This window comes from Centroberyx gerrardi, chromosome 4, assembly GCF_048128805.1.
Source record: "Centroberyx gerrardi isolate f3 chromosome 4, fCenGer3.hap1.cur.20231027, whole genome shotgun sequence".
In the NCBI taxonomy this organism is placed as follows: Eukaryota; Metazoa; Chordata; class Actinopteri; order Beryciformes; family Berycidae; genus Centroberyx; species Centroberyx gerrardi.
In genome coordinates, this window is record NC_136000.1 from 27,336,562 (window position 1) to 27,361,313 (window position 24,752).

The following is a 24,752-nucleotide window of genomic DNA, read 5'->3' on the forward strand; positions in this document are numbered from 1 at the left end:
CTCAGTGAGTAAAGAGCAGAGGGAGTTGAGTGAGACATCACGCCAGGCACACTGACCAACACAGCTACAATATCAAGTCAGACATTCACATTCATTTCTCTCTTCTCTGTTCATCCCCATAGAAAGGCCAGTGACACTAAAGGTATATCTGTGTCACCACTATTTAGTGATGTGCTGGAGTCGACAACTCCTTCAGCCAGTCAGCGTTTCTGTAGTTATTGAATCATCAGCGTACAATAGCATTTCCCAGCAAGTAGCTAACTCAACCAGAACTCTTGCTCAGTTTGCGTTCTTGTGTTCTTCATAACACGATGACTTAATATCTAACGGTTGAAGCACCAACACAGGCTGCATCGGATGGCGACTTGGTCGTCAAGAACGAATCAGAACAAGCACACAGCCCTTCTCAAACTGTAGCAATGCTTCTCTGTCTGTGCTTGCTTTCTTAAGAATTTCGTTCTCTCCAAGGCAACTCCGGAAGATCGTTCTCCAGTGGGACACACGTATCAACTTTTTGCTATTGAACCCAGGACTCAGCAAGCTATAAGGTCAGCTATGTTAAAGCCACAGAAGCACAGACACCATTAAACAAGTTGTCTAACGCTAGCTAGCTAACATTTAGCGAACCGCATGCACAGCAAAGTTGGCCCACCCTTTGCTGGTTTGGTTTTTTTTTTGTGGTGATTTTTCCCACGGCACAGCCGAGGGGAACACAAGGCAAATTCAAGTCAGTCAGTCAGGCAGTCAGGTAACGCTTAGTGAGATGACGCTTTGTGAAATGGCCTCTAGAGGGCATCTGGCTAAGAGATGGCCTCTCGCCTATGGGCTAATGCCACATTGAGTCCCATACACTGATAATGCCATATTAGATCTCACTCTTCACCGTCAATTTACAGACGTCAACATCTTGTTCTGTCCTGCAAACCATTATGGTAGGTCACGTTATTACCTGTGGTATGTGACGTTGGTGGAATAGGTAATTTAACAGATAAACATGGAATAGGTAATTTAACCGATAAACGTGTTGCGCTAGCTGAGCATTGCTCCCACACTGAGCCCCACTCTCTGCCGTTAATTTACATATATCCACGTCTTCCGTTGCCCTATAAACTTTAACGTTAGGTAACATTATTACCTGTGGTATCTAAGTGATGTTAGTGGAATTATTTAACCGATAACCGTGTCGTAATGCTTCAGTGCATTGAATTGAATTGAACACGCGCCGTGGGTCTGTACAGGATCCATGCTTGTTTTAGCTATATGAAGTGGCTAGCAAGGTAACATTAACCAAAATGGCTCTTTCTACAATATTAATGCAGTTCAAATCAGATAATTTTATCCTCACCTTATCCTTAGAGTTAGGTTAAATTTGGTTAGGTTAGGTTATGTTAAGTTTGGTTAGGTTACGTTAGGATAGGTTAAGTTAGGTTATAGATTAGGTTAAGTTAGGTTAGTTGGGTTAAGTTAGGTTAGTTAGGTAAAGTTAGGTTAGGTTAAGTAGGTTAGGTTAGGTTAGTTAGGTTAAGTTAGGTTAGTTAGGTAAGGTGAGGTTAGTTTAGTTAGGTTAGGTTAAGTTAGGTTAGTTAGGCTAACTTAGTTTAGTTGGGTTAAATTAGGTAAGGTGAGGTTAGTTTAGGTTAAGTTAGGTTAGTTAGGCTAACTTAGTTTAGTTGGGTTAAGTTAGGTAAAGTTAGGTTAGGTAAAGTAGGTTAGGTTATTTAGGTAAGGTTAGGTTAAGTAGGTTAGGTTAAGTTAGGTAAGGTGAGGTTAGTTTAGTTAGGTTAAGTTAAGTTAGGTAAGGTGAGGTTAGTTTAGTTAGGTTAGGAAGGAGTTGTTTGCTCCAGCACATCAAAAAATGTTGTGTAGAGGTCAACTAGGCAACTTCAGGATGTGCCTGTACTCCTCTGTACAGTGTATGCTATGTGATTCTTCTCAGTGCTTTGCCAGGGGTCCAATACATGTTTTCTATCTGCCCTAAGTAGAGCATTTTGATACAGCATTTATTGTGACCGTTAAAAGTGGACAAAACTAGTTACACTGACCAGCCACCTCACTTCAAAGGGCCTGAGCGGCTTCAGGCTGGGACAGAGATGAAGCACTTAAAAAAAACACACACACACACACCAGAGAGAGAGAGAGAGATGAGAGATATAGACCTAGTCAGACAGCTGAGATATAGCGCCAGAGCCCTGGGGAGTTTCAGGGGATTTCCACCAGGGGAATTGGACACATTGTCTGATTTACACTAACACTTTGGCTAAACTTATGATAAAAGTTCACAAATTAAACACTGCTGTATCTCTCTTTATCCATCTCTGCCTCTATCTGTCTCTGTCTCTCTTTTTTCCTCTGCTCTTTTTTCTCTCTGTAAAAAAAAAGTGGTTTATGAAGAATATTTTAAATTTGTGAATTGAAAGTTGAAGTTTGCTGTTTGCATCTAAGTGAGTGTTGTTGACAGCCTTTCCTAAAATAGTATTTTCATATGTTATTGTGAAGCTTTAGGTTGCTGTTGATACTGAGTGAAGATCATAGGAATTGTACATGGAAATAAATTCACGTACAGTGGATTTTCACTTAAGGAAAGAAAGCTTATGGCGGGATAGGAAGGATGAACAGCAGAGAGAGAGAAGTTGAGAGAGGAAGCAGAGGGGGGAGTAAAAGAGAGTGAAAAGAGTGAAAGAGAGTTGAGAGTTTGAGAGAAAACACATTCATTTTTATCTGCCGATGCTGCTCCTTTTTTTCACTGTGAGGACAGCCAAGGAATGTGATGAGGAATCTGGTGAGAGATAAAGAGAGCAAAGTGGATGGCACTGTACTGTACTGTGTGTGTGTGTGTGTGTGTGTGAGTCCGTTTATGCTTGTGCAACTTTTTGTTCTTTTGTGTCTATGAGAGTGCACACAGTAGAGTCTAAAGGGAGTTGGAACTTTGTCTTGTCACTTACAAATGTGCTCTCTAATAATGTTTAAATGTTTTAAAATGAGTATTATTATAAAACAGTTTTATGGGGGGGATACTCCAAACTGCCCTGTATGTTAACATGGTGATTCACTGTACACTGTATCCTATTGAAAGGTTTCATTTGAAGACCATTATTTATAAATTAATGGTGTCTAAAGTTTTATTTGCCAGCAATCTTTATAAAAAAAAAAAATATTTTAAAATGGTTGATATCTTATCTGGAATAAAACTATTATGTGAGTTTGATTACTTCATTCCAATTTTGCAGATTAATAACGAAAGATGAGTTAATGTTAAAAAAAAATAAAGACCACAGAGACAAATTGATACTGTATCAAAACAGCCACAATACATTTAAACAGAGGGGAAACAAACTATAATTTCCAATTATCCCACACTTTCGAGTAAAAAAAAAATCCAACAGAATGTTTCATTGACTTTTGGTGTTTTATGACACAAATATTACTACACATCAAAAGAAAGCAAGAAAGAGAAAGGAATTACAAACAGTTCCTGGATCCATCCAATGAATTCTAAGTCTAAATTATATCAGTTAAGTTACATATTTTCCCCCATGAAAAGAGTTCAGTTCCCATGGCGAAGAACTATTATTTACATCTTGACCATAATGTCCTGGCCACAGAGCCAGTGTGACCCAGCAGACATATTTTATAGCTCGCAATGTCTAAAACACTGCCAAAGTCCAGCAATATTTACACACCACAGAGACAAGAGACGATTTAGCTCCGAGAGAACTGAGCGCTGCTAGAAGAAAAATGCTAACCTCACTTCACTCCAAAATAAAAGAAGATATTTGCTTCAGCTTTTTTAATAGAACCCAAAAGGCATATTGTGTTTGCAATGTGGATTTGTGTGTTGAGATGGAAATTGTTCAATTCAATTGTAATTGCTTTTTTTAAAAATAAAAACCAGCATTAACTGTTGTGGCAGAACTATGACAAGAATAAGAAAAAGGCAGACAGGTCTGTCATGTACATGAATACGGCAAAGAGAAACTAGCCTCAGTGGTTGACACTGTCAACCAATGAGACTTTTGTCCCCAAAATCATTCCAGTGAAAGAATTTTTTGTTCACAAAAGATAATAAATAAATCTTATACACTTGTTAAAGTAGTTCAACCTAGAGATATTTACAACAGCCGTAAGAAAAACCATGTTTCCTCATCAAATACAGAATTACCAGAGTGCTGCGAATGACAATGGCTTGCCATATAGTATGATACTGCAATCAATCAGTGGAAACGCCGCTAAGCTCCAGGGGCGCTGTGCTGTAGCTGACCATGACCTTTGACCTCCCTGTACAGTGGACTCCCCTGGAACCTAGAGGCTGTTTTTTTGGGGGGGTGCGAGAAGTTTTGGATTTACCCAAAAGCAGAAAATCTGAGTTTTAACCCCGATGTAACCCAGATGTTTACATGTAAAACAGTCACTCAGGGTGAACGCAGCCTCAGATGGCCAGCTGAAGCTTGGTGAGGTTCCTCTGGTGCATGTTGTGGTGCCGCACCAACTCATCAGACCTGGCAAACTTCTTCTGACAGTTTGGCCACCGGCAGTTAAATGGCTTCTCACCTGAGAGAGAGAGAGAGAGAGAGAGAGAGAGAGAGAGAGAGACGGGATGGAGAGGGACAGAGGGAGGAAGAGTAATGTCAAGAGGGGGAAAAAAGAGTAGGAGAGAGGAAAGGGGGGGTTAAGAGAAGATGGAAGGTAGATGGAGTAATAATGAAATAAGAAAGAGAAAGGGAAGAGAAAAGATTGGAACAGAGAGAAAGAAATTGAGAGAAATGTTAGAACATTATGCTGGTGATGAGTTGTAGGGGAAGATGAGATAGACTTTAAATTTATCTTACAATTTTAATAATAATATTTTAATAATTTAGAAAAACTCTATGCTGTAAAATTACACTGCCGCTCATCTTTAGCAGTAATAGCATTGCATGTGATATATCTAAAAGTCAAATAGATGAAGAAGATGTGGAAAAATAAAAGTTTACGCACTTGTTTTACCTGTATGAGTCCGGGTGTGTGTCTTAAGGTGGTCAGACCGAGAGAACTTTCTCTGACACGTCTCGCATTGGAAGGGTTTAACTCCTAAACACATATATGCACACACACACACACACACACACACACACACACACACACACACACACACACACACAAAAACACACATTCGCAATCACACACATAGCACACACAAGTGCGAGCTCACACATGTGCACACAAAAACACGTTCAGGATCATCCGTACAGTCACACACACACATACACACACACACACACACACACACAGAGGGAGATAGAAAAATATAGTAGAGCAGAGGCTTGCAGGGAAGCCATTCCAAAGTATGCCCAGCCTTTAGCAACTTCAGCATACCAAAGTGAACGCTCAGAAGTGTGCACTAAGAAGAATACATCTGAGGGAAGATCAGTAAGTGTGTACTTCAAAAGGCTGTACTGTCCACAAAATGACATGTCATGCGAAGAGTGAGGCAGGGCAAGGAGAGAGGGAAAAAGATAAGGAAATGAAAACAAGACAAAAGAGGCAGATTTAAAAACCGAACCTGTGTGCCTCCTCTGGTGTCTTTTGAGCTGGTCGGAGCGAGAAAACCTCCGGCCGCAGTCTGTGAAGTCACACTGGTACGGTTTCTCTCCTGGACAGAGAGAGGAGAGAGGAGGAAGACATTCAGCTTTTCTTAACATGCCTTTCCTATAATTACAGATGACACACGCATGATACCTTCAAGAAGAAAAGCACAAAAGTCTAGAGTCTTGTGATCTATCATTGTGCTATATGCTCATGTCTATATACAAATTAAAATAGTCTAAAGTCCTTACTTTCCTTCTTGATTTCTCTAAACTGGGTCTATGAGGCAAAAGCATGCATGGGAAAATCACTTCCAACATGTTTATCCTCTCCAGTGAAGAGAAAACCTTTGACTGAAGAAAGCAACATCCTCATTACGACAGAAAGCAAGGGGGTTTATGGGAAATGTAGTCTTAATTTTGAGAAACACTAGCACTAACAATACCACTGGTGTGAGATAGAGGCTACCAGTCATCTCAACCATGATCTCATTTGTTTACAGTAATTTTACCAAAGTGTCACAATCAATTTGACAGTGATATATTGATGTTTAAAAATGCTACATGCAGCACCTTTAAAAAGATAAATCTGTTATATGTAAATATCCTATTTCAGGACTGGTTCCATTGCGTCAGTGCTGGTTTCACCTGTGTGTTTGCGGCTGTGCATCTGCAGGTGAGACAGTTTGAAGTAGCGCTTGTTGCATCCTGGGTAGGCGCACATGAACGGACGCTTCTCGCTGCTCTCTGACCGCACGATGGCCGGGGCGATGCCAGGCACCCGCCGCACATCCTGCACACACACACACACACACACACACACACACACACACCAAATCATTTAAACCCAATCCACTCAAGGCATGAATTAACACAAAAAGATAATTCTCTGTGGATATCAATAATTAAACCAGTAAATCGCAATTTAGATAATTATAACAGGCGATTAAATCTGTCCAGTGTGTAAATAAGTGGATGTGATCTGTCTGGCTTGTGGGGCTCATTATATTAAAACGGTCATATATTCATTAGATGAGAATTAGTAGTAGAATGACCCCCAGACGGCCTGCAGTCCAGAGGGAGCTGTTAGTCACGCCTTTTAGACAGACCCCCTTCCAGAGCCCCCCATTAGATCCACACTGCTCACTGCAGATACACTTGGAGGAGAGGCAAGAAAATAACAGGAAAAAACACATTAGCGGCTTAAATGGTCGTAGGCTCCAATCCAAACCATGTGCTTTTAGATCGTCCCCTATAGACTAAATCTAATCATCACTTTTGTATTTTGTCATGTTTTCAGCCATGATGACACTCACACATATGGCTGTCAACACACGTAAAATGTTCAAGACCTGATATCCATTCAAAACAATTCACAAAGCTGTTTTCATATTTTTTTTTTACTGTGCCATAATATAATTTTGTTAAAATTATGTGTTTGTGTGGGTTGACTACATGTTTGCTGGGCTGGGATGCGTATCTCCCCGTTCCCCTCACTTCACCCATAACCCTCGTCCTCCATCACTTCCTCCCTTCCATCCCTCTTCTCTTTCCTCTTTCTCTGCACTAGTCTCCCTCCTCCCTCCCTAACTCCACGCCCCTTTTAACACCCCCCCCCCCCCCCCCCTCTCTCTACAGCCATCTGTTCTTCATTTCCTCGGTGTTTAGTATAATGACCCCAGAGATTCAGAGGTCAGCCGTGTTGTAATTAGTACTGTTAGCGGCTATTGATAAGTAAATTAGAGCAGTTACACACTGGAGGAGGGATAGAGTGGGTTAGAGTGTTGACAGTGTTATGTGGTGTAAATCGACACGTTCAGCCTAAAATCACAAATAATCCTGAAACAGTAAAAGGTGACAGTCTAAAGTCAAGAAAAGAAGGGCCTTTGTGACCTGATTTTGATCATTGAATCTATGTAAGGCCAGAGAAAGTACAGATGTACTTACAAGCCTCCGCCCCAAAAAATTGATTAGAAATCAATAAATTGGAATGATCTTCTTGACTGCGGAGCGATATGATTAAATGTGAAACAGCGGTCTGTTCATTGGCCAATCATAATTGAGTATTCAATAAAGCTGTTTAATATTTTTTGTTAATTGCTAGTCATAAACCGATTTTCATAAACGATTAAATTCCATTGCTATTTACTGTATTAATTGGCGTAATACCTGTAATGACAATTATGGAGCAAACTATCACTCAGCTACTCAATATGTTATCAAACATTTTTGCAGCTCATAAATTATACTTTCAAAGGCAGAAGAGGGAGAGTTTGTTTGGTTTTTTAGTGTTTCGTACTGAGCCAGACCTCTTATGAGTGTTTTGTGCAATCCATTTCTATAAAAAGTAAAAAAAATAAATAAAAAAAAATGAAAAAGACCAGGGTGAAGCACCAAACAGACTCCAAAAGAAAGAAAAAGAAATAAAGAAAGAAAGAAGGATGTCAAAAAGTCCTGTTCTGGACTAAGAGCAGGTCTGGAGAATCTCTGCTCTCTGTCCTTTAGAGCTGCTGACAGACAATAATTAAAATCTAATGATTTATTAACATGCTGATCCTCGTATGGAAACTGTATCTTTACCCAGCGTACCACTGTGTGTGTGTGTGTGTGTGTTTCTTTACTGCTAATGGATTTGTGGAAAAAGATTCCTCTTGGCCTTTTGAGCTGCCTTTTAAAAATGTGTGTATATGCGTGTGCGTATGTGTGTGCATGGGCATTCATGTGTGTGTGTGTATGTGTGTGTGTGTGTGTGTGTGTTTGTAAATCTCGGCTCTGCTACAGATCAGTATTTCCTCTTCACATAGCCTGCTCATTGCATCAGGCTCCACTCTTGTCCTCATCTCCTTTCCTCCACTCATTTAAAAAAAACAAACTCTTCTTCTTTTTCTCTTTTCATTAATGCTTTTCTCATCCCACGTTGGCTAGCAAATGCTGACCAAGGCTTTGCGTGTGTTTCTATGTGCACACAAGTTAACGCATGTGTATGACAAAGCGAGCATATGCAAGTGTGTGTATATTTGTGTGTGTGTCCTGATCCTGACCCTAAGCACATAAGGAAAGTGTATGTGTGTGCAGACAGAAGGGCTGTGTGACCTAAAGACGACCTCTGCAGACTTGGAGTGCAGCTTGAAAACAAAAAAGGACAAAAACGACAAGTATGGATTCTGTCCCACAGCGCATTCAAGGTGATGACATACACGTCTTTAAGAATATGTGAAGAGGATTGTGGGAGTTGTGGGAGAATTCACAGCTAAGGCGTTGAGATTCATAGTTAAAGCTAAATGTTCGCAATAATATAACTTTTAATTCCTTTTATTAATTAGATACTCCTCAGTGAAGAACAGACATGACTTGTGTCACCACTGACTGACCTGACTCTTGATGAAGAGAAGAAAAAAAAGACAAATGCATAAATCAAAAAATACTCATTAGAAGTTGGTCATTCATATTTAAATGACAGAAACCTGATGCTGCAGTAGTAGCAGTAGTAGTGAGTCTTACCTGTATTCCCCTGAAGACTCCATGTGTGTGTATGCGGTACTGTGTGCTACAGCTGTACACCATGGGGGTGCTGGGGTCACTCTCATAGCCTGCTGCATGGCTGCCAATGCAAAGGGAGAGAGAGAGAGAGTGAGAGAGTAATAGGAAGAGTGAGTCAGACAAAGGGAGAGAAATGTATTTGTTCATGTACTCGCAGCAGAACTGTCAGTGTTAATTTAACTATGAGTGTAAAAATCAACACCATATGCCAGTGTTTCTATCACACCCATCAGAGTTAATTTAACACATTTTAATAGTTTTGAACAGCTACTCCAGAGCAATATCAGCTCTATGAGAGGACAAACAAGTCTCCAATCAACACTTGTCAACTCTAAATAATTATCACTGAAAGATCAACACTCATCAATACTGAAAAATTTGCTGTGCTGCTTAATTCCTCTTGGAAACAGAAAAATGTAATTTGGCCTAGTTCGTCTACATGTAAAAGGACACTTTCCATGTGGATTGGTGCCAAATAGGATGAACATAAAGTATCCAGCACAGACAAATCAATCATTAAAACATCTAAAATATACGATAAAATAAGATGCAAGAACATGATTCAATGCTATATAGACGTACAATACATATAAATACATACCGGACGGAATATACAGCATAAAATACTGTTTGGCTGAGCATACTGTGTGCAGGTAGGGTCATGAAAGCATCATTATTCACTCATGTTCACTTTGTCCTGTTGGCGAGCAGGGAAATCCCTCCCCCCATAACGCAAAACACAGACCGACCGCTTGACGGGTCAGAGCCGTCAGCGGAGCTGTAACTTGTCTTGATGTACTGGGGCAAATTGCTCTGTCAGAGTGCCATTTATCCAGCTAAACCCTGTAGAGAGGGGGCTGGAGGAGAGATGTATGAGGGACTGTGTGTGTGTGTGTGTGTGTGTGTGTGTGTGTGTGTGTGTGTATGCATGCATGTCTATGTTTTTGTGTACGGATGACTTGTGCAAGAAGTGGCCAAGTTCAACATCAACTCAAACAAGCACAAAATTTTCACTGTTTGATATTACAGCACTGTAAAAAATTATGTTAAAACAGCTTTGGAAACTGTTTAGAACTGATATCAGAAAGATATTTAGGTTCTGATTTCACAAATCGATGCAGGTAGCAGCTATGGACGATTACAGATGTTTCCTCAACTTTCATTTTCCCGCTGTTTTCAACATCATCAACATCTATTCAACGTCTAAATGTTTGTTGGGAACTGTTCCAGCATTGGTCAGACACCACAAGATGTACCTTTTCCCATTAGATGACACTGATTCACATAATACTATCATCTAATGCTGCACTCTCAATTCGGCAAGCACAGCATGCATTTCCAAAACCCCAGACGCCTCTGAATTCATCGCGGCTAATAAAGAAACATTAATATCAGCGCAACACCAAGTGGCTTCCAGCGCCTCGCTCCGAGCTACAGAGCAGAACAAAACCCCGCTCTGTTCGACGCAGCTGCCAGCGCTGCCGCTCCTATCCATTATGATAACACACGCGCGGAGGCACAGAAAAGCTCTTGTCTTTGAAAATGTGTTATATTTCAATCTATCTAACCAAACGAGGAGGATGGGAGTTTGCATCCTGTGCCGCGTGGAATGTGAACGCACAGTATATGGCGGGCGGTCATAAGGTGCTCTTTGTCTGCCTCGCGTCTCCCAAGGACAGGAGGACAGGAGGAGAGCGCTGGAAGCTGCGTCAGCGCTAGACAGAGTGTAAATCTGCTTGGAAGTTGTTTTTTTTCTCCATACAGTATGTTGCTTTACTCGTTTGCAGTACGTTTGGTACTCGTTTTGGTACTTATTCATTCATTCTTTCCTTCATTCAGCGTTTCAACCCTTATCTAACCTGGCATGTTGACTGGAAACAAAAACTACAGGCTCAAAGCGGACTCTCCATCTCCTCTTCCTCTCCTCTATTCTCCTACTCTTCCTTGCCCCGTTCCTCTTTATCTACTTGTCTTCTTGCTCGCTCCCTGCTCCTCCTCCTCCTCCTTCCTTTCCTTTCTGCTCCTCATCTTTTGCTTTACTACTCCCCTCCACCTCCCCTTACTTCTCCCACTCCCCCTCATTTACAGAGAAAGCACAATGGAGAGAGCAGTCAAGCCGATGAGAAAGAAATAGAAACACAGTCAGAAGAGGCAGGCTGGCTGACGTGCCACTGAGCAAGGCCAACTAAACACAAAACACCATGAAATGGGTGTGTTCTCTGAAGATCCGTCTGTAGTTCTGACTGTTGTTGCCTTGCTTGCGTCTGTGCTGTGTCCTTGTCGTCCCTTTCACCCTATCTTTATTTTATTTTATTTTATATATTTATACTGTATATTTGTATGTAATTTCATGAAAATGTATTTTACATTTTTGTATGTTGTTTTATTATATGTTACTTTAATCCCAACACCTGCCACTCAAGTATTTTGCTTCTTGTCAAGCTCTCACTATAAATTAGTTCTCAAATGACTTGCTTGGTTAATAAAAATAAAAATGAATAAATGCTTTCATACAACTAATGTTGCACATATCTGTCCTTGTGAAAATGAACGCATAAATACATACTGTGAAAATTAATCCCAGAATTCTGATAATAAAGTCAGAGTTCTGAGAATAAAAGAATTCTGAGAACAAAGTCAGAAGTCTGAGAATAAAGAACTCAGAACTCTAAATGTTTCACAGTGTGTCAAAAGTCTGAGTTTAATATCAGAATTCTGAGAATAAAGTCAGGATCTCAGAATTCTAACAGAAAGAGAGTAAAGTAGGTAGAGACGAACACATGAATGAACTGAACGAGTGCTTAGGTACAAGAAAACATGCACACAACTCTCTGTGTACCAGAAGACTTTGAAAATCCTGTGTGTGTGTGTGTGTGTGCGCGCGCACGCGTGTGTGATTGAAAGCATTTTTGGCTCTCCGATCACTGAAGTGAATAATGATGTGTACCACAGACAGACCCCTAGCAGGCCCCTAAATCACCGGGCCCAACAATGCTCAGATATCTGATTTAATGAACCTGAGTCCACCGCCCCCGCATACAGACACTTGCATGCACACACACATACACACACACACACCTAAAACATACCCATTCCCTCTCGCTACCACCCCTTTGTGCACATTAGCAATCTTTATCAGACACACACACATTCATCTGTAACTATGATGAATGCTTGTTGGCTCAGAGCAGAAAGGTATTTGTGAGCTGACGCAGACGCTGGCCAGCACGCAGCTATGCAGGTCATGATGACATACATTACATACCTCTTAATGGTGGCTGTAACGCTGCCTGCTTAGTGAACCCTGACACTACAATGATTATTTCCTCTGTTTCTAAGGTGTTTCTGCTTTAATTTGATAGTGAAATGGGATGTCATATGGCACAATTAGAAAATGTAACTTTTGAGTATATAGATGCCGATCCAGCAGGATACCCACAATACAATTCTTCAACTAATTAGAGGACTATAACTTTTTGGGAGTTTGGCCCATTTGTCATCTTAGCCAATATTTGATGAGGGGATTGGCACCAAAATCATCTCTGTGTCTCTGGTAGATCGCTCCGCCTGGTGCGCATGCTAACGTTTTAGCATACAGTATGTTAAGTAATTGTAGTTGACTAGCATAATCCAAAGTATGAAGATAGACCTGTTAGTAATCTGAAGATGGTATTTTTCTATGGCCTATGATTCATAACTTCTGAAAACAAAATCTTATTCTTCATCATTACTGAAGTAGATTATGAATCAACAGTGCAAAAACGTTAGCTGTCTGGCTAACTTCGCTCACTTGCTGTGTAAACAAAACAAATTATGCTCAAAGACTTGCGTGAAGAGACATCTTCTACCACTTGAAGTGCCTTTTTTTTTGTCTAATTTTATGTCTGTTTTACCAATCCTTTAACCTGACAGGTTTACATGCGTCATTAAAATGAACAACCTTCAATCTTAGAGCTGCTACAACTTCTCATTTTCTCACTTTTTGGATAATGCTAGTCGCCTAAGATTACTTAACATACTGTATGCTACAGCGTTAGCATGCGCACCAGACAGAGCTATCTACTGGAGACACAGAGATGATTTTGGTGCCAATCCTTTCGTCACATATAAGGTGACCAATGGGCCACACTCCCAAAAACGTAGTCCTTTAAGCACGGAAGCTGCCAGGCCAAAAATATCATGATGAGATGAGAAATGAGAAAAGCCTCACCAGAACTACCTCTCTGGTGTCTGAGCTATTTGACCGACCACTGCCATTTTTAACAAATGCGAGAGATGAGTTCCTACCTCTTTATGGTGGATGCCAGCGAATTGACAGGGTTCCATGCCATACACTCCAACTGAGAGGCCATTTGATATAAATTGTCTCCGCTGTGGAGGAAAGACAAAATGTAGAAGAAAAGCTCATGAGCCATGCCATGTACTGTAACTCTTTACTAGGCCGTGTGTGTGTGTGTGTGTTTGCTTGGCTGTCTTTCCCTTCGTGTATCCTCAGTAGAAGCACTCTCGTGAAAAAAGCTAACACACACACACACACACACACACACACACACACACACACACACACACAGTTGCAGGTGGAGTTGAGGTAACTGGTTAAAGAATGTGCCTCAGACAGACACCAAGAAAGCAAAATTCCCCCATAACAGTCATCTTTTATTAAACACAGCAGACTCCAGAATCATTATTTAGACCTGCCATGTGATTTAATACACTACCACAAATCTGCACACACACACACTGGATTTATAGCTCCCGCCCCCTAACACCCCAGCCCCCTCTATCATACCACCTGCAGGATCGCAGCAGTCTGGATGGGGTGGATGTGGTGCCTGGTACCCTGCTCATTACACAGCTATTATTTTACAGTATAGCAGGGGCATGGAGCCAGCAGAGCACAAATGGTATTTGTGGTGAGTGAAAAATGGTTTGAATGGAGGTTGAGCATAAGATTTAAAGTGATAGTCTGCGACATTTTCATATAAATCAATGTCCATTTTTGTACTCTATCGCTGATTTATGTAACACAACAGTGATTCAACGTATATCCAGTTCATGAAAGTTTTTACATTTGCTGTTCTCTGGTAGCTCTTTCCTGGAAAAAATCATTTCCAGCAGAAGCGGTTTGTTTGGAATAAAGAGAAGAAGAAGAACTGGGTAGTTAGCATGAGCAGTGATAGCCACCATGGCTGAACAGACAAAGAAAAGAGAAACTCAAACTGCATCAACAGAAAATCCAAGGAGAAAGACGTCACAGTACTGAAACACACTGTTTGATTGACAGCTGATCTCTGGGAAGAGCAGAGCAGAAAAACCACAGCAGGTCAACCGGCCCACTGGGAAAACTGGAAAATGGGCTAATGTGTCTACGTGCATCTGTATCCCAGCTAGCGTTGGCCTTACTCAGCTTTCTCATAGTCTGGAAAACAGCTTGAGCATATGATGCAGCAATGCTTGAGTATGACGAATCATTACGGGAAACTGAGGTGCATGTACTGTAAACACACTGGGTGAGCCTGGATCTTTAGCAGTGAGTTGTCAGGTTTGTCACAGGGTTAAAAACTGACTTTTGTCAAAGCTGAAATTGAGTTTAAGTTTAATTGGAAGTCCATTGATTGATAAAACACAGAGGAACTAACTCTTTAGAATCTGCTGCTGCCGTATTTAGGGTCTGTCTGTGTCTTTACACTCCATATTGCACGTGAATACTTTGAGAGGGATAGTCTTATACTGTCTCTTGGTTTTCTCTCTCTCTCTCTCTCTCTCCCTCTCTCTCTCTGGATTGATAAGACCTCCGTGTGTTTTTATTTCATGTTGCTCCAGCCGGCCAAGCTGACGGCCCGCAGAGTAAATACAGTCCTGTTGGTACCAGGCTGCGAGATTAGAGGACTGACCCAACTCATATGAGCCTTCCCAGCTCTGTGTGTGTGTGTGTGTGTGTGTGTGTGTAAGCAGATACCAGTTATGTTTATGACAGAGAAGAACCCTCAGACGGAGACTTCCAGGACAGCCGGTGTCCACTAACCCCCACCCCCCCCACCCCAACATCACTATCAAGCCCTGCTCCGGTATTTAGATTCTTTCTGTTCCCCCGCCGCGGGAAAACACCATGTCAGAGGCATGTGAGGAATGTCAGCTCATTTAGAAACATACGAACAAGCAAACAGTTTGGATGGACCCCTCAAAATGTTCTCATTATTGTATTCGCGGGATGAAAAATTGTACACGATTGACTAGGATTGTTTATGAAATGCGTGTACAATCTCCTTGTAGCGATGGATCTCCTATATGGGGATTTTTGTCACATGCAGTTTCTCCCAGTCGGGTTCAGGGAAGAATTCATGGTTAGCTGTTTGGTTAATAGAAAATCCTGTTGTTATATCTTTAGTGTTTTAACCACTCAGCCAGCCATTCTCTGACACTGGTTCTTAACATACTGCAAGCAAGCGAACGCCAGATGATATCGCTTTGGAAAACGTCTTGTGAACGGTGTTGCTGAGGTTCAAAACGGGAATCAATCAGCTTTCTGTATGGGTCTTACATTTTTTTACCTGTATCTTTTTTCTATTGTTTCATGAAAATAAGTGAGTGTATAAACCATAATTTTAAAAAACTGAATTCTTTATATTGCTTCTTCGTCATAATGCTATGTAATGCTTTAAAAAGCAATATTCTAAAAAGTAATATTATAGTAAGTATAGTATTATAGTATTATAGTATAGTAAACCTGCTAACCATTTGACCATACATAGGCTTATTTATTGTAGGGTTAAGGAATACAGCAATAGAGGAAACTACAAGTCCAGTTTTCCACCAGTACCAATGGAAACAGTTTGAAGGAGGGGTTCATCTGCAAAATGTCACTCAAACAGAGACAATGTGACTGATTGTTTTATAGATTGTTGTGTAGATTGTTGTGTAGATTGTTTCGAATTGTTTCCGATTGTTTCCTACAAATTCCCATGATGCCAAGCTGCTCTATCCTCCGCTCCCCCCTGTAGGAATTCACCGCTGGTTGGAGTCGAGTCACCAGTAGTGAGTTTATCTTAGCTTTGCTGAACTCTGTCCTGCTCCTCATGACAGCTTTTATATATTCAGACTGCCACAGCCTCCGTACCTACTACTGTATCTGCTCAACAGCTTTTTGGGGGATTTACTATCATTTTGCGTCCCCACAGGGAGGTCAGAGCTCCGGGGTCAGCTACAGAACAGCGCTCCTCAGGCTGGTGGGGAGTCACTATCCGGCTCAAGGACACTGCAGCAGGGCGGATGCTTGCTGTCACAGGGGCTTGAACCCGGGCCTACCTTGTGTCAATGGTAGATAGGAGAAAATCTCCTAAAAGTCACCCCAGAATCATTTTAGAAGGCTTTTACTCTACAGGCCTGTCGTCTGTTTTGGAAGAAAATACACATCGTGCCAAAGGAAATAACCAGCGGTTTTAAAAATAGTAAAATAATAACGACTGGCCGGCTTAGTTCTGTAGAAAGTCAGTAGCGAGTAGAATAACTTGATCTTCAGTATGGTTTTTATTTTTAATCATTTCCCGTCAGTAAATCAAGCCGGTCTCCTTCAGGAGAGCTTCCTGCCACTGTTGCTTCACTTCCTTTTTCCTGGGCGTGCTCAGTGGCACCATGACTTTTCGAGGTGTCCGTCCATCAGAAAGCAATTCATTTGCATTCGCGCGGGAACGGAAATTCTGATTTTTAACCCGTTAACAGGAAAACAACAAGAATCCATGTGGAGATTTTGATTTTTTTGCTGTCTCTGTGAATCCAGCCTTGGCCGTTTTTGTCCAAGTACACAGAGAGAGGAAGAGGAACAAAACATAAAGGAAGCCACAAAGGCAGACAGACCTGTCCTGAAGGTGAACATCCTGTTCAGAACTATATCCTGGCTGCCTTTCACTGAACTGCTGTTGTTCACTATATTTGACATGAAACAATCAACAATAGGTGTTTGAAATATTTCCAATCCGATTTCAGGTTTAATTGTTGCTGTTTGTTTACAGCAAGAGTAGATGTTGCACAAAGATAGACAGGAGGAGAGAGAGTGCACAATTGTGTTAGAGTGCATGTCTAAATGTGTGTGTGTGTGTGTGTGTGTGTGTGTGTGTGTGTGTGTGTGTTACCTGTTGTAAGGGTTCCTCAGTAGCAGAGCTTGGCTGCCTGTGCAGCTGTCTGAAGGTGTGTGGCATCCATAGACAGGAGGAGGGACGGGATACTGCTGCTCTGCTACACACACACACACACACACACACACACACAGGTGCATAAGTACACATATACAAATGCATTTGCACATTTACACACACAAGCAAACAGAAGATGGAGACGAAGATGGAAGAAGATGGCAATATCATCCATGAACATCATCAGTTGAACTTTTCCCATCTCTCATCTCCTTTTAAACTATTCCCTCTCTCTTATTTTTCTCCCTTTTTCTCTCCAGCTTCTACTACAAATAAAAGACCTACGGTTAGTGTTTCTCTCTCTCCCTTCTACCCCGATATAGCGAATGGCTCCCTGGACAATTTGTCCACATTCCAAAACGCCTCTCAGCTCCGATTCCCCCAGTTATCTTTGCCGTAAAAAAAAAAAAAAAAAGCCTGAAATTTACAGCGGCGGCTTCGTAAAAAAACTTGCAGCACATACATCTAAATATTTACCAATAACATGGGCAGTGGAGGGATTAAAGGGATAGGTGGGCGGATGAAAGCAGGGCTGAGGGAGTTGTGACTCAGGATGTGGCTGATTTATACCTCCGAGGAGCGAGGTCACCGCGGAGACGTCGGGATAAGGGACAGGACAGTATGAGTTTCTGTATGAGTATACAGCTGACATGCAGCTGTACTCATACAGAAAGTTTAAAAACCAGAGCTGCTTTTTTTCTTATTGGAAAGCTCTGGTGCATTGTTGTTCAAAGACTAAGGAAAGATAAAAATAGGTACCCAACTTTCGGGAAAAAAAAATACAAATTTTGCACAAAAGTTGGTCAAATTTGTTTTGAATGAGCTTTAAAACCCTCAGCTCTAAAGGGGAATTTGCTTAAAAATGGTTAGATTTGAAACGGCATTTTTACAATTGCCTGAAAACCTGCATGGTTAGACTCAAAACCTTTACATAGGACTGTCTCAAACCTCTGGAAGGGGTTTTACATAAAAGATCCATCAAGCATCAGTAAAAATGAGTTCGAACTGAAAATGTTGTTATCAATGAAACTCTTACGGGGTCTCTAGGGGGACAAAAATGACGGCAAATTTGTATAATTTACTGTTTGCTTGTGAGGATACAAGTGTCAAAAACCCACACATCAATAAGCGTCCACATACTCAAACACGCAAAGACACACACACACGTCAGAGTGAGAGTAAAGGTGATATTTACCCATAGTGCTCTGCTGAGTTAAAGCGTCCTCATGCTTGAAGGAGTGGTTGGGGAACTGGGAGCTGTGGTGTGTGGGAGTGTGAGCGTAGCCGCCGGGCCCGTCGAACGCGACCGCGCCGTAACCTGCAGCACAACACAGCAGTAAATACACACAGTCACAGCAAGCGTATTATCATCATTGTATACAACCATTAAAAACAGTGCAAGATGTAAAAAATGATGTTAGTGTCCATAATCTTGCAAACGGTGTAATGGATACAATTACTACTTTATTGTAACCAGATTAATGTAATGCCATCATGTGTAATCCATTACTTTCTCCATGCTGAACAGGAAGTACAGAATCAAGTTATATAAAAATTATGATAAAAAAAAATTAGAAGTGAAGTCACAGCTGAACGGATCAGCAGAAAACAGCACAAATCTAAACATGGAGCTAAACAGAAATATAAAGACTGCAATGAAAAAGAAAAGGACCCAATTTTTTAAGCTGCCAAAGTGTGAAATACTATCAGTCTCTAAACTAGTGTTTCTCAGACAGTGGGTTGAGACCCCGAATGTGTCACAGTAAGTCACAGTTTGGTGCATTCAAAAGCAGTAGTACTAGTTAATAGACCTTTTTTTTAAAGTGAATCTGCTCAATTTTAGTCTTGGGCATTTTGTAACAAAGATTGATCTCCTTAAATCTATCATTCAATGTCTCTAAAATGTAGAGAATTCAGTCTGTAAAAGTGTTCGCATTTTGTCAACCAAGGTCTTAACTCCTGTCCTTAAAAAGTAAAATCATTTGTTTTAATTTTGTTTGCTATCAATTTACAATTTTGTAATGTTTTTCAAATGGTGGATATCTCATTTTGGAACAAAACTCTTTAGTGTTTGGAGCATCCTTATAGTTTCAGCTATACAGAGACAGCTACTGTATGTGTCATTTTATTGAAATATAGGTATAAGCACAGTAACAAACACACCAAAAACCCAATAGAAAGACAATAGATCCGGGGTCGATCTTTACTTACGGTAGTTTAATTTTATAGGGGGGAAAAATATGTATTTCCATTGGCTTTATTACTGTAAGCAACATGATGATAACAGGCTTCTCTCTTTCTCTTTTACACACAATACACACACGTATCTGCACAGTACACACACACACACACACACACACACACTGAGGGAGGAGAGTGAAAACGAAGTGCTGTTGTTAGGGGGAGACTGGATGTGTGCCTGACACCCCCGACCAGGCCTGAGTCATGACTTAGACTGACCTGGGGTACAACACACTCCCATAAATCACACACACACGCACGAATACACACACACACACACACACAAACACACACACACTCATGCATCCATGCTTCATTAATTACAATGCACCACTTTCACTGACTTCAATAGGTGGACCGGTGGGTGAGAGGAGTGGGGAGGAGGGAGAGACAAAAAAAACTCATTAAACATCTCCATTCGTCTTCCACTCACCCCTGTCTGACTTTTGTGTGTGTGTGTGTGTGTGTGTGTGTGTGTGTGTGTGCAGGGTGATACTGTTCTTGCCTTGAAGTCCAGCACTGAGGTGACAAGCGATGAGGTCAATTTGTATTCGACTGGAAAACCCAAAGTCTGGAAATACCCAAAGTCTTTGTTTCCCGCTCACAAAGTGAATTTCAGCCTTGTTTAAATATTTGAAGCTTAGAATTCCAATTTTCAATTTCAATTTTTTGTCGATGTGTTGAGATTCTAACATTACCTAACATTATTAAGAAGGTAAATGGTTAATGAAACAACGCTGCTAAATGTACTGAACCTGAGGAAAATTTCATTCTTCTTCATTCTTTTTTGCATTTGCTACAATTTCATTTAATCTCATTCTTTCTCTCTCTCTTTCTTTCTTTCTTTCTTTCTTTCTTTGACTCTTTGACTTTCATTTCGTTTTGCGCCCTGACAGTTGTATATTTATGCTTCTATTAAATTATACACGCATGACAGCTTCACAGAGACTGGAACTGTATCTGCATGTCCAAGGGCAAGGACTAGATGAGAACTTTTTAAGTCCTATTTTAAGCGTCAGCTCCAAACATGAGCCATGCTAAAGTCAACAGGTCATCAGTCTGGCTACCGGAACAGTTTACTGATAAGTGTTTTGAAGAAAGTGCACAGTAGAGGCTGTTTAACTATGAAAACCTAATGCAATGTGAACCTAAATTGAAAAGTAAAATGAAAATGAATCTTACTGAAATTTCGATGCATGAATTGGTTTGATTTGTTTGATAACTTCCGCTCATAACAGGCTTAAAGTTTAACATGAACAATTTCAGGTGGGATGAAGAGGAAATCTATTAGAAATATGAAATCACTACCTCTTGTATACTCCATATTTTTGCTGCAGTGTCAGTAGAAGTTAACTCCATGTGACCCTGTCCTGTCTGTGCTGCTATCAGCCTCCCTGTGTGCCTTCAGCCCGCAGCGCTGTTTGTTTGTCTCTGCTCATCCAGCCACAGCAGGGAGCAGATAAAGGAGGTTAGAGGCGGGTTCAGCTCTTTGATTATCATGTTATTCCTCAATGATCTGCTTGATAAGCGTGTTATTACTAACGACCTTTTTTTCAACCGATCCCCAGATGTAAACGCCGAGGGATTAGGTGAGAATGTGAAGGAGAAGAGAGTACAAGCCCCCCTGCTGTTTAACCTGCTGTGTACTGGTGACATCGTGGGTTTGAATCCCAGTCATCACCTTTGTCACATTTCTTTCCTTGTGGCTCTCCGCTGCATATTGTCCAACAAAGCTTAAAATTATTTTTAAAACACAAAAGTCAATACTTTTCATGCAGTGCAGAGATGTTTTATAAGGAGATTTTATAAGGTGATGTTGGAGGTGCTGTTAATAATTGATTAAATGGGAAAAGGTAATATACATTAAATTAAATTCAAATAGAATAGAATAAAAATAAATGCAACAGATTTCAATCGCTAATATTCCACAAAATAATTTTCATTTTCACTCAAACTCAATGTTTCTGTGTCTAGCTCATTCATCGTTAAAACCATTTTATTTATTTATTTTTATTTTTTTTTGTTAACCTTTATTTAACCAGAAAAGGCCTCATTGAGATCAAAAATCTTTAGAAACGTTTGATATGAAGTAACAAATAAAACCAACATGTCTGATGGTTGTCACTGAAATATTCATAATTTTAAGTGGTAAATTATCAAAAAGCAATTCACAATAAAGAAAGTGAAGCTTATTTGTGTTATTTTAAGACTGTAGTTAAAAACAACAACTATCTAGACAAACAAACAAGGAAAACTCAACGATGTGAGAGAAAACAAAGACATTTCCCTAATGTTTGAAATGAAAAATGATGGAAATGAACAATGTGTCTTAGTCCATAACTTCCTTCTTTTAATTAGGACTGGACTGACAAAACATCCAGTTGATCTAGCTGTGACAAATTTACCTCACCTCATTCATGTATTTTATGCATATTAAGTATTTAATTTCTATCAGCTGTAGCAAAAATAATTCGACAGCATTATATACCAATGCTTATGAATTCCACAAGCAAATTATAAATAGTGTAACATTTTGACTGATATTTTAGCATCATTACTGTAAAGAGGCTTAACGGCTGCAGTACTTTAATCACCTATTGAAGGCCTATTGTTTAGCATTCACCTTCTTCAACACAGACAATACACTTCATAGGGTCAAAAATGAAGCTTAGACTTGGCTGCGGTCCTGATAGATTCAACTGTTTCCCACCACCCTGAAAGAGCAGCTTCATTAAAGTCCTAATCATAAGGTTCTATCTGGGTGGAGTGCAGCTCTAAGATACTGAGCATCAAAGCACAAACCAGCTGGCAAAACTGTTATGTACTTTCTATCTTTTAAAATATTTAACTTCAAAAGGTTCTGTTTCAAAGAAAATAACGCCACACAAGCATAAAGTAACATTCAAAGATCTTGAATATGCGGAAAGCTCAATTTTGATTTAAAAAAAAGTCAGATAGAACCTTATGATTCCAAGCTCGCAAAGTGTCAGAGTGACTCTGACTTAAAGCACGGAGAAGCAGTTTTCAGGGTCAAAACAAGTTCACCAGCATGACCCATGCACAGCTGCAATAATTTAGGTACTTATGTCTTCAACTATGAATTGGGTCTGTCTCTACCTTTATGCAAAAAGCACTATGTTTTCATATTTGTACAAACACTGTTGACTATGCCTATAGGAATCCTAACTGCTCAGCTGTCTAGACCCACATCCCTGTACAAGCTGGATCATCTTTCTATATTAGAAAAGGTCTCTCTGCTTATCATAGTGCATATGAGCCTGTATATCTCAGTGGTGTAGTGGTGACCTCTGACCCCCAGTCGGTGATCGTCATAAGGCGAACAACCACCAATATAAACCAAATTAAATCATATTTTCAGAAATGTATAAGGTAACACTTTACAATAAGGGTACACTAAGTTAAGAGTTAGTTAATGCTTAAAAAGGGTTAGTTAATGCTTAATAAGCATTAACTAACCCTTAATTAACAGTTAACTAATGTGTAATTTACTAATGGTGTTCATGTTAACTAAGGTATTAATTTCTACATTATTTAATAGTTTATAAAGATGACTATTAAATAAATAAATCAATACCTTAGTTAACATGAACACCATTAGTAAATGATTACCAGACACATTAGTTAACTGTTAATTAAGGGTTCGTTAATGCTTATTAAGCATTAACAAACCCTTAATTGTTGTACCCTTATTGTAAAGTGTTACCAAGTATAAAGTTATTCTCTTCTTCCTTAAAAGGCCATATCCTCATATAGTTTATATCAGTTTGATGCTACTTACTGTGCTGTGAATTTACATGAGAAAGAGTTACGTCAGATGAAAACAGAGGGTAAAGTGAGTTTAGTTGGTTTCTTGCCCTCCACTTGACCTCTGCACATACTAATACACAGTCAAATAAAGTAAGCCGCGGTTCCTCCTGCTTCTACAGAGATTATTTAATTCGCCTGGGCAAGGGAATTTTGCCATCACCATCTGAACCTAATAGATACCTGATGAAGTGCCTGCGAGGGTTCGAAACCTTGTGTTTTCTGCATAAAGAGCCTTGGGAGCATGAACTAGTGTGCAAGTTCTAGCCTCTTTCTTAACTTTTTTCAGCTCAGCAGCTAGAAAACTTGATGATGTGCGTATGTCGACCTGAAACGAATGAAGCTTTCTCAAAAGGAAGGAGGGTGTATGAGATGAGTAAAGTAAAACCCCAGTACAGAACTTGGGTTTGATTCTGAAACGGGCGATGATAGTTTTGTCTCACTCACACACACACACACACACACTCTCCTCCATCTCTACCTGTCTGGCCCCTGGCTGCAGACTGTGTGTCCATGCAGCCGGTCAGGTACGGCGGGTTGCTGAACATCCTGGGCGGCGGCTGGTGGTGGAGGTGGTGGGCGGCGGCGACCGAGGGCGGCTGGCTCGTGGAGGGCGGCGGCGGGGGAGGCGGCGGCGGAGGAGGGGGCGGCGGGGGAGGGGGTGCCCCGAACGCCCCGTACCGGCAGGCCCCCGTGCCGGTGAACTGGCCCGAGAAGTGGACGGTGAAGGCGCTGAGGCCGCAATGGGGGTCGGCGTCGTGGTGGTGCGGGTCCCCGGGGCCCCCCCAGCTCGGCTCCTGCTTGATGAAGGAGTGCGGCCCCAGGGGGGCGTGGGGCGCCGCCAGGGACGAGTACGGGGAGGCGGCCGGGTGGAAGTCCAGGACGGGTGCCCACTGGGGGGCCGTGCTGACGGGCAGGGCCGGGCAGCCGGGGCTGGGGCCCGCCGGGAGGGGGGGCAGCAGGGAGTTGAGGTCGCGGACGTCTGAACTCATCATGGGAAAAACCGGGAAGAGGAAAATCTGCTTGGTTTTCTACCTTTCTACCTGCCTGCTTCTGTGTCTGTCTATCCACTTTTCTGTCCAAAACAACCTCCACCCTCTGAATCCAAACTCAGAGCAAAGTCAGGGTTTCCTCTCTCTCTCTCTCTCTCTCTCTCTCTCTCTCTCTCTCTCTCTCTTTCAGGAGTCTTCCTCTGGTTCTTCTGCCTGTTGTTTACGACACCCTGCAGCCTCCCGGGCCGCTCTGGAAACTCCTTAAGTCCAAGAAAACTTCATGTCGAAAACGGCAAAGTCACAGCTTTTCTCAGCGGGGGAAAGACAATCACGAGCAGCAGAAAAAAAGAGCAAAAATCAGACATTCATCATTAAAACGACACGATAACCAGCTGCAGTCTTCA

General features: G+C 41.1%; 1 protein-coding gene across 14 annotated transcripts; it reads right to left on the reverse strand.

Annotated features, from left to right (window-relative positions):
• Positions 1-4,426: 4,426 nt before the first annotated feature.
• On the reverse strand, positions 4,427-24,351 carry wt1a (WT1 transcription factor a). Of its 14 annotated transcripts, none has more exons than XM_071922001.2 (11): positions 24,022-24,351; positions 23,838-23,916; positions 18,486-18,608; positions 17,231-17,333; positions 13,389-13,472; positions 9,847-9,879; positions 9,063-9,132; positions 6,210-6,354; positions 5,540-5,629; positions 4,975-5,067; positions 4,427-4,548 (listed from the first exon to the last, which is right to left on the reverse strand). In XM_071922001.2, the coding sequence occupies exons 1-11, from the start codon at positions 24,349-24,351 to the stop codon at positions 4,427-4,429; spliced, it is 1,272 nt and encodes a 423-aa protein (XP_071778102.1). The 14 variants fall into 14 exon arrangements, with proteins under 14 accessions (XP_071778102.1, XP_071778103.1, XP_071778096.1 ...); XM_071922002.2 differs by lacking the exon at positions 9,847-9,879 and adding an exon at positions 23,947-23,955 and having other exon boundaries at positions 4,984-5,067; positions 9,063-9,162; XM_071921995.2 differs by lacking the exon at positions 9,847-9,879 and adding an exon at positions 23,947-23,959 and having other exon boundaries at positions 9,063-9,162; positions 24,008-24,351.
• Positions 24,352-24,752: the final 401 nt, after the last annotated feature.